The sequence below is a fragment of the Bufo bufo genome, chromosome 4, assembly GCF_905171765.1.
Source record: "Bufo bufo chromosome 4, aBufBuf1.1, whole genome shotgun sequence".
Classification (NCBI taxonomy): Eukaryota; Metazoa; Chordata; class Amphibia; order Anura; family Bufonidae; genus Bufo; species Bufo bufo.
In genome coordinates, this window is record NC_053392.1 from 491,133,539 (window position 1) to 491,145,945 (window position 12,407).

Below are 12,407 nucleotides of genomic sequence, written 5' to 3' on the forward strand. Positions count from 1 at the left end.
CTGGAGGTGGTTTTGATGCGATTTTAACCACACTTCAACCACTAGGTGTGAATACAACTTTAGAGCTCGTTCAGTCGACCACATGAATGAGTCCGCATACTTTCTGCAATTTTGCCAGCCAATAATTTCAATGGGGCCGCAAAAGATGCGGACAGCACATGTTGTAGTAGTTCTGTTCCGCGGCCCCACACAAAAAAGACAGAGCATGTCCTATTCTTGTTCGCAATTGCGGACAATAATGTCCCCATGGTGGTCCCCATCTGTAATAATGAGCCACATAGTGGCTCCAGCAGTAATAATGTCTACCATAGTAGCCGCTCCTCTTTTAATTGAAAAGGACCTGCCGAAGGACCTGTGCTCAGCATGAGCGAGTGGTGACATCATCACGCTGAGCACAGGTCCTTTTCAATAAAGGGAGGAGCAATACCTCTGCGGGTGCAAGTGGATGAGATGAGTAATTTATTTAACCCCTTAAAGGCCATATTGTCCTAGTGTACCTGTTTTTAATGGACGTTAGATGGGTGCCCTCCTGTCTAAGCAGCAGTTAAAAACGATCCCATTGATTTCAATGGGGTTCATGTGGCTATGAAAACAGACAAAAAATAGGACATGTTCTATTTTTTGACTGCCGCTATTTACTGACGGCCATGTGAATAGTCTCATAGCCGGCCATGTGAATAGTCTCATAGCCGGCAATGGTTCTGAGAACGGTCTTCACGCGACAGTTTTTTACTGTCATGTGCCTGTAGCCTTAGACATCCTGAGAATCAGGCCCTGGCGCTAAAATAAGGCAGACCAAGCGGCTGCCTTAGGGTGCAGAGACGCCGAGCCGGGGGACGGGGGGACGGGGGGTGAAACTTTTAAAAAAAATATATCTGTATATGTAGCGAGGTGCCCAGGGATCTCATTGCACTTACTATTATCTCTGGGCGCCGTTCCGTTCACCCCGCTGTGGCCCCTGTTACTGTCTCCCGCAGTGTATGCTAATTACTACTAACTTCGCAAAAGGGAGGAGACATCAGCTTCTCTCCCTGGGCGTTTCTTCTCCCTGGCTGTAGCGCTGTCCAATCGCAGCGCAGAGCGTCACAGCCAGGGAGAAGAAAAAAAACTCACCTTCTCCCTGGCTGTAGCGGTGGCGCTCTGCATTGCGATCGGTCAGCGCTACAGCCAGGGAGAAGGAACGCCCAGAAGAGAAGCTGATGTCTCCTCCCCATTTCTCCGACAGTAGTAATTATGATACAGCGGCGGAGACGGTAATGGGGGTCACAGCGGGCTAACGGAGCGGCGCCCAGGAATACTAGTAAGTGCAGGGAGATCCCTGGGCGGCGCACTACATATACAGATAGTTATCTTACAATGTTTGGACCCATGAAAGGTCCTCTTTAAATAAATCAAGATGGAGGGGGAGAAATGTGACATGGGGGGGATGATGTGCCATGGAGGGGGGAAGAAATGTGACACAAAGGGGGTGATGTGATGTGACACGAAGAGGGTAATGTAAAAAGGAGGGAGTGATGTGACATAGAGGGGGAGAAATGTGACATTGATGGGGTGAAATCTGACATGGGGGGAGAAATCTGACATGGGAACGGGGGTGATGTAACGGGGGGATGTGACGAAATGTAGCTTCGCTTGTGTTGGCAAAAATTCTTGCACCGGCCCTGCTGAGAATACTACACTTTACCACATGTGCTCTGCTCATGACAAAAGGGCCACATTTCTCTTTACTATTATTTTAAACATCGGCCATCGTGTAGATAAAGACAAGTAAATAGACCTCATTCAGAAGGACCTGCACATATACAGGATAACAACAATGATTCAATGTACCAACATATCTGATAATTGGCAGATCAATTTCAATATGATTATGGGACACCAAGGTAGTCTTGGCATCACAAGATGCCAGAGCTGCAACACCGCAGCTTGAGGGATATATATAAATATATACATTTATTAGGTGTACCTCCTTTACAATAGATATAGACAGACAAAGATGATAGATAGATAGATAGATAGATAGATAGATAGATAGATAGATAGATAGATAGATAGATAATAAATGTCCTACCATGCATGGAACAGACTTTGTCACTTAAAGGACAATGAAAGAAGGAAGAGTATGGATTTTGATAAAACACTATACACTTAAAGATGTGAAATAATGTACCGTCTATGTAAACCCCTTCCCCAGCGAACATACACCTGCGACTGATACAGTCTAGATGACCCTCCTACATTTGATAGTCACCAAGCACAAAATGTAGCTATTAGTTTGATTTATTAAAACTATTTCAGAACTTTGGGTCTTAATACCCAATATAAGCAATATACTGGCAGTATACTGGGCGACAGTTGCGGAACACAAAATATCACACTGGTCTCTGACAACGTTCAGCAGCTTACGATACAGTCACAGAAGAAAAAGAATGGAAAGGGTTGAAGGGACTGCACTGTGGTCATGAACTGGTTATTCAAGATGCAAGCACAAGTGATCATTTTGCTTTCCATACCTTAGGCAGGTTGTCTACAGGGGTTGGAGCGGGCGTCAGTCCATTGCGTAACAAGGAATCTCCTTCCCTTTGCACATCTAAAACAAGTTGAGCCAAGTCGTTTTCCTGAAAGCGGGTCCGTTTTCCCAAAGCACCTGCAGGAAATGAAGACACAATTCACATCAATTTACTGCCTGTCAGGCAACGGTCCCAGTTCCTCTTTTTTTTTTTTCCTCTTTCTGCCTTTTGCTTTACAGGAGAAAGAAAATGCCGCCATTGAGACAGTTAACTCTTCCAGTGCGAAAAGAGAGGATTGTGCCTGGTGCCCGCATCCACAGACGCTGCAGGTGACAAGTGACCGGGTCTGTTACTTAGTCACTGTGCAGCATTGTAATCTTTCTATACCGCTCACACCTAATCATTCCACGGGGACTCTCCCACACAGCACAATGAGACATGCCAGATCGCGCAGTCCTTTGTTCTGAATGTGTCTGACATAAAGAATAATTACAAATGTTACCAGTCGGCTCCCTACGAAATACTGGATTTTAATTTTAAAGGTGCTGATGGAAGCTAAAAATAAATGGCTATGACGGCGAGGAAGTGCCTTGCTCGTGTGATTCTATATTATCTGTTCTGGAATTTCTTATTGCTCAGACAAAAATCCATTTTTAATTGCAGCAAACACATGGTACGTGTAATACAAGAGGTGGCAGAGAGTGCTACATACACACATGACAGAGGGGAGTCCTGCTCTCATTATATAGATCCTTGGATCATGCACACCGATACTTACAACCTAAAGACATAAATACATGATACAAGCAATTGACAGGCACAAAAGGTGTATAGGCAGTCAGAAGCAAAAGGTTTAATTAAATGGTGCAAATATACATATGCTGCCGCTGTTATGGAACCACCGTGTCAACCAACAGATTTCTCTTTGGGGTATTCCTCAGGGCATTATCCTGGGCAAGTCCCCTGGTTTCCACGCCATGTACTTCTCTGCAGAGGAACTACCAGGCTGCTACCACCTCGAGCACTCTCTGTACGACTGACAACTGACCCATGTGGGTCAAGAGACTCCAGTGCACGACACTGAGGGGTCAGGCAAAACTAGAGTCAGGGACAAGCTGAGGTCAGGACAGGCGGAATATGTGGATGTTATGGTGGGCAGCGAACGGTAAATATGGGGGACAGGCACAGGTCAGGTCAGGAAGCAGAGTGTCACAATCCAGGAGACAGGCAGGAAGTTGGTACAGGGGCATACAATGAAAATAGCACACCTTTGCAGGATACTAGCAAGTTAGGAACCTATTGCTTAGGCACCTTTTCACGGGGGAAGGTGCCTTAAATACCCCAAGGTAGCCAGCCATAGGCTGGAGCAGATTAGATTATGTGCATGCTCTCCTTTTAAGAGCTGGAGGGAGAGCACACCCTAGAGGCAGACAAAGAGAGGCCATGCTGGTAAGCAAGCCACAGCCTGCGTGGAGGGACAGAGCAACTCTGGCAGCCGGGTCTGCTTGGAAGGGGAGAGGAGGAGGTAGGATCTGCAGTGGCCGTGGACCGCCACTGTAATGAATGCATGCTACCATGCTCTGAGAGAACTTAAGGCAATAAAAAAATAACAGAAAAAAAAGAATAGGGCTCCACTAGCTCCTATGCATAAAATAACTACATTATTAAATGAAAAATGACTTTGGACTGACCAGAATGAAGCATTTAAAAGGTAACCTTATTACATATGAGGCTTCTAAACCACCGCCGTGCTATTGTAGAGGATGGTTATAGGTTTGTAAAACATTTATTCTCTGAAATGTCACTTTCAAGATAATAGACAAAAATAAAATTATAAAGTGGCATTTATACCTCTGTAAATAGATAAGTGGGTGGTACAAGTATAAGTAGTGGTCATGAGTCCTGAGTTGCAAGTCAGATCTAGCAACATCCAGTAGACCAACACAGTCTCTGGATGTCGCTAGAGGTTGGTGCGGAACAATTTACGCATTGGCTTGGCTTCAACCTCACTGCACTAATGCCAATGTCAACCCAGGCCATACCACTAAATATCAGTGGAGATCTGAATGCTGGGACAACTTCAGATCTGGAGAACAGGAGACTCCTGTCTCTACCACAGAGGTGCGGCAGTAGAGCATGCATTCTGCCATTCCATTCATCTAAATGGTACTGCCAAAAAGAATCAAGCACTCTACTCGACCATCTCAGGCAGTTGCATAGAGTTTGAATGGAGCCTCAGTGCACATGCTTGCATGACACTAAATTCAAAGGGGAACATGGAACCACAGTTCTTGTGTCCGATGCTGGTACCAGCAGTTAAACCCTTAATGAATTCAGATTTTTGGGGGATTTTTTTTTTATTTCCACCCAGCCTGTGATACCTTTGAAAAATGCATACTCATCTGTTCCACACCATTCTATTACAGCTCCCCCACTCTCTTTACTGGTCTTCTGGATGGAATGGGTCACGTGCACCGCTGCAACCAATGACTGACCTCAGTGGTCACGTGTCCCCAAGTGGCATGTCACTGCTGGGTCATGTGCTGCTTAAGGATACCTCACAGCTGAAGCCAGACAGCTGCTGCGGCACACAAGACCATGTCCATCCAGAGATTTACACATGGGAAGACCAGTCAAGAGAGCCTGGGAACTAGAATGGAGCAGTGGGGAATAGATAATAAAGGCTGGGGTGTAAGTTAAAAAAAAAAAAAAAAAAAAAAAAGGCTGGATAACCCCTTTAACAGTAAAACCCTTATCAAGTGGATAGGGAATAACTTGTTGTACCTGGAATACTCCTTTATTGTCCTTGGTTTTGTAATCAGTTCCACAAGACTATTTGGATTTGATGTTTGGGTGCCCATTGCCCACATAATTGCTTCTACTCTAGAGCTGGAATTATCAAATAGTATCTGCAATATCCTAATATTAAAGAAAATCTCATCACAGGAAGCCAGCGACATATGCCCTGACACATTTATTATTCTTTAATAAAATCTATAAATCTTACTCCATCCTCAGTAAAAAAAAAAAAAAACATAATAAGCATAAAGTGCTCAGATGTCTGGCCTAATTATTTTCACCAGGTGCAAATACCTTCTGACAGGGAAATGTGCAGCAGCTGCATTATCAGACGCATGTGACCATCACAAGACTCACGCTTTCTAGAAAGATCTCGCTTTAGAATACAGGAAAGCATGTTCCACAACAGCATATATACTGGTAGTTAACCTCCTGTCGTGCCTAATGAAATGAAAGAACTATCTTTATGATCTGTTGTGTATCTCAAAGAGAATTTTTAAACCAGCTTAGAGGCTTCAGAACGGGAAAGACTTTTTAGAATTAGAGCAGTTCAAGACGTCCCTTATGAAAATGTGCCTCGGGCCCTAGTTGGCATAACCTGATGACTGTAGAATGTTGCAATAATGACAGAAAGAGAAATTCATATACAAATATGTACAGCAGTACCATGGAATGTTCAGCATTGTGGAATATTGTATTTACGTTAGGTTCTAGTAGTGTGATGAACGGAAAAAAAGGTAAAAATAGATTCAGGAAAAATTACATTATGACAATAACAACCATAAATTGGAGGGATAAAGTACCAAACTAATGAACCGTCAGTTATTGAAGTTGGAACCAGTTAAAACAGGCAAGCGTCAGGACCTGAGCTACTCTGAAATGGGCCAAATTCTTATGGGGGGGCCACTGGGTCAGAACATCTTCAAAGCAGCAGGTCTTTGGGGACTCCCAGTAAGCAGTGGTTTGTATCTACCAAAAGTGGTCCAAGGAAAGACAGTTGTTGAACTTGCGACAGGGTCATTAGCATACAAGACTCAATAGTCAAGTGGGAGTGAAAGCTAGCCCATCTGGTCTAAAGAGCTAATACAGAACAAATAGCTCAAAAAGTCAAAGCAGGCTATAACAGAAATGTGCATTACAGCTTGTTGAAGTTTGTGGTTGTGTAACTACAGAGCTGGTAAAAGGCCTACACTGAACCATGTCCACTAATAGGGCTGCAACGATTACTCAATGTAATTGACACCAAAAAATCCTCGATGCAGTTTTCCTGCATCGAGGATTTGTTTTGATCATGTGACCACGGAGTGTGAGTGAAGTGAAGCCTATCACTCACCGCTCCGTGGTCTCCCGTCGGCACCGTGCTGCACACATCGTCAGCGTGCGCTGCCTGACGCTGTGTGATGTCAGGTCCCAGTGCATGTTGGGAGGACATGGCATGGAGAAGCTGATGGCACTGGGGGACAAGGCATGGAGGGGCTGATGGCACTGGGGGACATGATGGCATGCAGGGGCTGATGACACTGGGGGACATGATGGTATGCAGGGGCTGATGGCACTGAGGGACATGATGGTACTGGGGGAGTGGGGGACATGATGGCATGGAGAGGCTGATGGCACCAGGGGAGTGGGCGACATGATGGCATGCAGGGGCTGATGGCACTGGGGGACATGATGGTATGCAGGGGCTGATGGCACTGAGGGACATGATGGTACTGGGGGAGTGGGGGACATGATGGCATGGAGAGGCTGATGGCACCGGGGGAGAGGGCGACATGATGGCATGCAGGGGCTGATGGCACTGGGGGACATGATGGCATGCAGGGGCTGATGGCACTGGGGGACATGATGGCATGCAGGGGCTGATGGCACTGGGGGACATGATGGCATGCAGGGGCTGATGGCACTGGGGGAACATGATGGCATAGAGGGGCTGATGGCACTGGGGGACATGATGGCATGGAGGGGCTGATGGCACTGGGGGAGTGGGGGACATGACGGCACGGAGGGGCTGATGGCACTGGGGGAGTGGGGGACATGATGGCACGGAGGGGCTGATGGCACAGAGGACTGAAGACATGGGGGGATGATGGCGCTGAGGACTGACGCCACGGGAGCAGATGATGGCACGGGGGGCTGATGAGTTTTTATAAAGAAAAATGTTCTTTTAATTCGTTTTTTCTTATTAGAGTACTCGATTATTCAATAGAATACTTAATTACTAAAATAATCAATAGCTGCAGCCCTATCCACTAAGTATGTGCAATAAACATCAGATATTGAACATGGAGAATGGAAGAAGGTAGTCTGACGAATTATGTTTTTCTCTACACCAGGGATGGCCAACCTGCGGCTCGCCAGCTGTTGCAAAACTAAAACTCCCAGCATGCAAAGACTGCCTACAGCTATCAGCCTACAGCAGGGCATGGTGGGAATTGTAGTTTTACAACAGCTGGAGAGCCGCAGGTTGGCCATCCCTGCTCTACATCATGTAAAGCTTACCTGGGGAAGAGATGGCACAAGGTTGCACTAGGTTGGGAATAAGACAAGATGGTGGAGGCAGTGTGATGCCCTGGGCAATGCTCTGCTTGAAGAAATTAGGTCCCGGTATACATGTGGCTCATACCCTGACACATATAACCTACTTAAACATTACTGAAGAGCAAGCACACCCCTTCATGGCAGCATTATTCCCAAATAACAGTGTCCTCTTTCAGCAGGATAATGCACCCTCTGACACTGTAAAACTTGTTCAGGAATGGTTTGAGGGACATGACAAAGAGTTTAAAGGGACACTGACAGGCCCAAAAAGCATATTTAGGTATATATATGACAGTACAGGTCTAATAAAGTGTATTAGAATCATCTAAGTATCCCCCCTGTCCACCTTATAACTACAGTAATCTGAAGTTTTATAACCTGCTTGAATCGTGTTCAATCTGCCCAAGGGGCGGCGTTTCATCTCAACTTGCGCCCAGCCAGCCGCTCCCAACGGCCATTTGAAGCGCCGCCCAGCTCATCAATATTCACTTCGCTGGGCGGCGCACTAATCCGCACTAATCATATCGCGCCTGCGCACTAATTAACCCCTTTTCAGCTGTAACAGAGCAGCGCTCTGAAGCGCTGCTATGAACTGTGCCCGGCGCATGTGCATAAAGCAGAGGCTGCATCGGCCTCTGAGAATCAGACTGTGTGCAGGCGCGATGCGATCCCGGCCAGTGAGGGTGCCGGGCGCATGCGCTGAAGATGAGCCGGAGGCCGATGCCCATAGTATTGTATTGGGCATGCGTCGAATCTTGCGTCGGGGACACTAGTAGCCGCCCAGCGAAGTGAATATTGATAAGCTGGGCGGCGCTTCAAACGGCAGTTGGGGCAAGGCTGGCTGGGCGCAAATTGAGATGAAACACCGCCCCTTGGGCAGATTGAACACGATTCAAGCAGGTTATAAAACTTCATTTTACTGTATTTATAAGGTGGACAGGGGGGATACTTAGATGATTCTAATACACTTTATAAGACCTGTACTGTCATATATATACCTAAATATGCTTTTTGGGCCTGTCAGTGTCGCTTTAAGGAGGTTGTCCATAATTAGAAAAATATGGCTACTTTCCAAACAGCCTCACACCTGTCCATGGATTGTGCCTGGTATGGCAGCTCAGCTGAGCTGTAATGTCACTCACAACCTGTGGACAGGTATGGTTCTGTCTTTGGAAGGAAGAAGCCATCTTTTTTCTAGTCCTGGACAACCCCTTCATTACGCATTAACTTAGCCTTTAATTAATTTCTCAGTCAGTTTAAGCATCAGTGGGCTGTGCTTGAAAAACAAGTTTGATCCATGGAGTTCACACAAACCACTTCATAGAACTTTTAGGATCTGCTGTTTTGGTGGTACAAGTGAAAACTACAAAATAATAGGCATATGGTTTTAATGCTATGGTTGATTGGTATATCTTTCTCATAATAGATGTCCACAAAATATATAATGGCTTAAAGTATATTCCTCTTTAAGCATGCACAATCACACCTCCATTCAGTGATATGAGACTTACAAAAATAGCCAAGTCCCATAGCCATCAACAGAGGGGTGGCCACGTATGTGAGACCCCTGCTCTATGCTCATAGCAGGGCCCTGTTCTTCAAGTTACTAAGTAATATATTTTATCTATCTATAAAAAACATTTCTAATTAACAAAAAGAGAAACATTTTAAAGCCATTCCTCACAGACAGGAAAGTTCTGACCTAAGAAATACCAACTTCAGAGCCAGCACTGTACTCACTTATCCCTTGGCTGCAAAGACCTCTTTGTGTGCTGAAATGAAAATTTATTTCCACTTTTACTCACAACATACATAAATAACAATGTCTTTATTATGATGTCAAGGAACCACATATCAAAAACTTAAGATCCACATATACTAGAATAAACTACAACAACCAGACAGTGTTTGTAGACTATATCCGATCAAGTAGATTATAGGACACAATTTGGGACAATGCTTTGCCAATTGTTGGATGCTGTGACAGTTGTGTCTAAGTAATGGCATTAGAAAGGTGGTCTGTGACGCTGATTTGGACAAATTTCTTCTACCCTTGTTGAGTTAAAAACCAGTTCAAAAGTTAGATGCTAATCTAAGCCTGCATTAGAACCTGGAAACCCCAGCCAGTGTTGGTGTCCACTAAACCACAGACCACAGTTTTCTTTCAAAGCTATCTGTTACATGACAGTTTGATCTGTCACACATGGGCATCTGTACTGCAACTTTTTAGACTGCCAGCCTATGAGAACGACAGGTCTCCAAATCATGGAGACAGGTTACCGAAGCACTAAGAGGCAACTTAGCCACTGAAACGGTGGCATGACTCCATGACCTACAGCAGGGATCCGCAACCTTTGGCACTCCCAGCATGCACACTTGCTCCGCTGTTCCTGAAACTCCCATAGAATTGAATGGAGGATTCTGGGAGTCGTAGTTTTAGAACAGCTGGAGTGCTGGAGGTTACTGATCCCTCACCAACAGTGATATTGAAGAAATATAGTGTGGTGTCGGACTTAAAATGGCCGTCCAGCTTTCAGTTCTTTTTTCAAATCCCACCGAGCAGAATATGTCAAATTTTACCTACTTTCCAATTTACCTACTCCGAAGTTGGGTCATCCATCTTGGAATGAAGATAGTGGTGAACCCAAAGAGGCAGAAATCAAGCTTTGGATTGGAGAGTTATTTAAAGACGACCTTTCACCGCCCTGACATGTCTGTTTTAATAGTTTTATGCGTTCCCCGTGTAATACCAATTCTGGAGCCTCTATTCTTATGGCTGTATGTTGTGCCATTCCTTTATTATTTGTACTAGAAGTTATGAATACATTGCTATTAGCCTTCAGTAAGGGTACAGAGGGGAGGTAACAAGTTGGCGGCGTGTGCCTGCACAGACTCACTCTATCCAATCAGTGCTGTCATTTTCAGACTGTGCAGGTACACACCTCCAACTTGTAACCTCCCCTCTGTACCTTTACTGAAGGCTAATAGAAATTCATTCATAACGTCTAGTAGAAATAATACAGGAACAGCACAACATAGAGCCATAATAATTGATGTTCCAGAATTGGTATTACATGGGGAATGCATGAAACTATTAAAACAGACATGTCAGGAGTGGCGAAATGTCCTCTTTAAAAATCACTTGAAAGCTGGACAACCACCTGAAACAGAGTAAACAGAAGCCCAAAATCTGTGAAATCATCATTTGTACAATCATTTATCGTTAATGAATTGCATTATGTAAATGTGCATTGTGTGCATTCATTTATGTACATTCTTAAAGACAGAGAGTCCTGTGTAGGCAGGCGTATCAACGATCGAAAAAATAAATAAAATTTACATGATAATCCTTTCATTTAAATGCTAGTTCTCTGCTAGAACATTCAGTCGGTAGTTGCTCGTGTCGGTGATCGCTTAAATGATTATCTGCTCATCTAAATCCACCTTAACAAAAAAGGCATAACTCTGTCACGAACAAACTCACACAAACCCTGAACTGATCTGCTACTTCTAGGGCTACTTTCACACTAGCGTTGTTTTAATCCGGCGTTCAATTCCGACACCGGAACTGCCCACCGGATCCGGAAAAACGTGTGAAAACGGATTACATTTGAATCCTGATCCGGATTTTGATCACAATGAAAAAATGCATTGGAAAAAACGGATCCGCCATTTATGGACTTTAACTTTTTTTTCACATTTTTCGGGGTTAAACATGCAAAAGCCGGATCCGGTTTGACTGAACACACAGCGCCGGATCCGGCGTTAATGCAAGTCAATGGGGAAAAGACTGGATCCGGCGTTCAGTCAAAGTGTTCAGGATTTTTGGCCGGAGGTAAAAATACAACATGCTACGTTTTTCTGAAAAGCCTGGTCAAAAAGACTGAACTGAAGACATCCTGATGCATCCTGAACGGATTACTCTCCATTCAGAATGCATTAGGATAAAACTGATCAGTTCTTTTCCGGATTTGAGCCCCTAGGACGGAACTCAGCGCCGGAAAAGAAAAACGCTAGTGTGAAAGTACCCTAACTCTTCTATACAGAATTAAAGATTCCTTTTCTGTTAACAATAAGTGCAAATAAAGGGGGTCATTTATTATACTGAAATACGTCTATATGAGGCATATTTCAGGCGCAGATGTCGACGCAAAAGTCAGTCAACTTCTCCCTACTTACTGCAGGTTTAAAAAAGTGGGCATGGCGTGGGCGGGGAAAGGGACAGGCCAGCAGGCCTACAAAATTCAGGGCAATGTAAAATCCTGCTAAATTATACTCTGATTAGCCCAGGAGAGGCCAGTTTGATAGAGTAGGTCCCTTCTGTTAGAAGCCACCTTGTCGCTGGTAGATGGGCCGGACACAATTTTGACCGTGTGCAATTTTGACTGTCTGATTTTGACCGTATGGCATAGCAGTGATGCAATTTACATTTATTCATGTTCCTATGTTTGCAGGCGTCTTAGCGCATGGCAGTGTGCTGCTACTTGTAGTCCTTGTTTGCTATTACATTGCAGCTATAGTAGCGTGCACCTGAACCCCTTTATTTATTTTTTTACATTT

At 44.7% G+C, this 12,407-nt stretch overlaps 1 protein-coding gene across 1 annotated transcript in view; it reads right to left on the reverse strand.

Annotated features, from left to right (window-relative positions):
• Positions 1–12,407, reverse strand: part of TTC27 (tetratricopeptide repeat domain 27) — a 411,030-nt gene that overhangs the window by 288,808 nt on the left and 109,815 nt on the right. Inside the window, exon 8 of the mRNA XM_040429555.1 lies at positions 2,514–2,647. Coding sequence (XP_040285489.1) covers positions 2,514–2,647 — 134 coding nt within the window. The remainder of the gene's footprint in view (positions 1–2,513; positions 2,648–12,407) is intronic.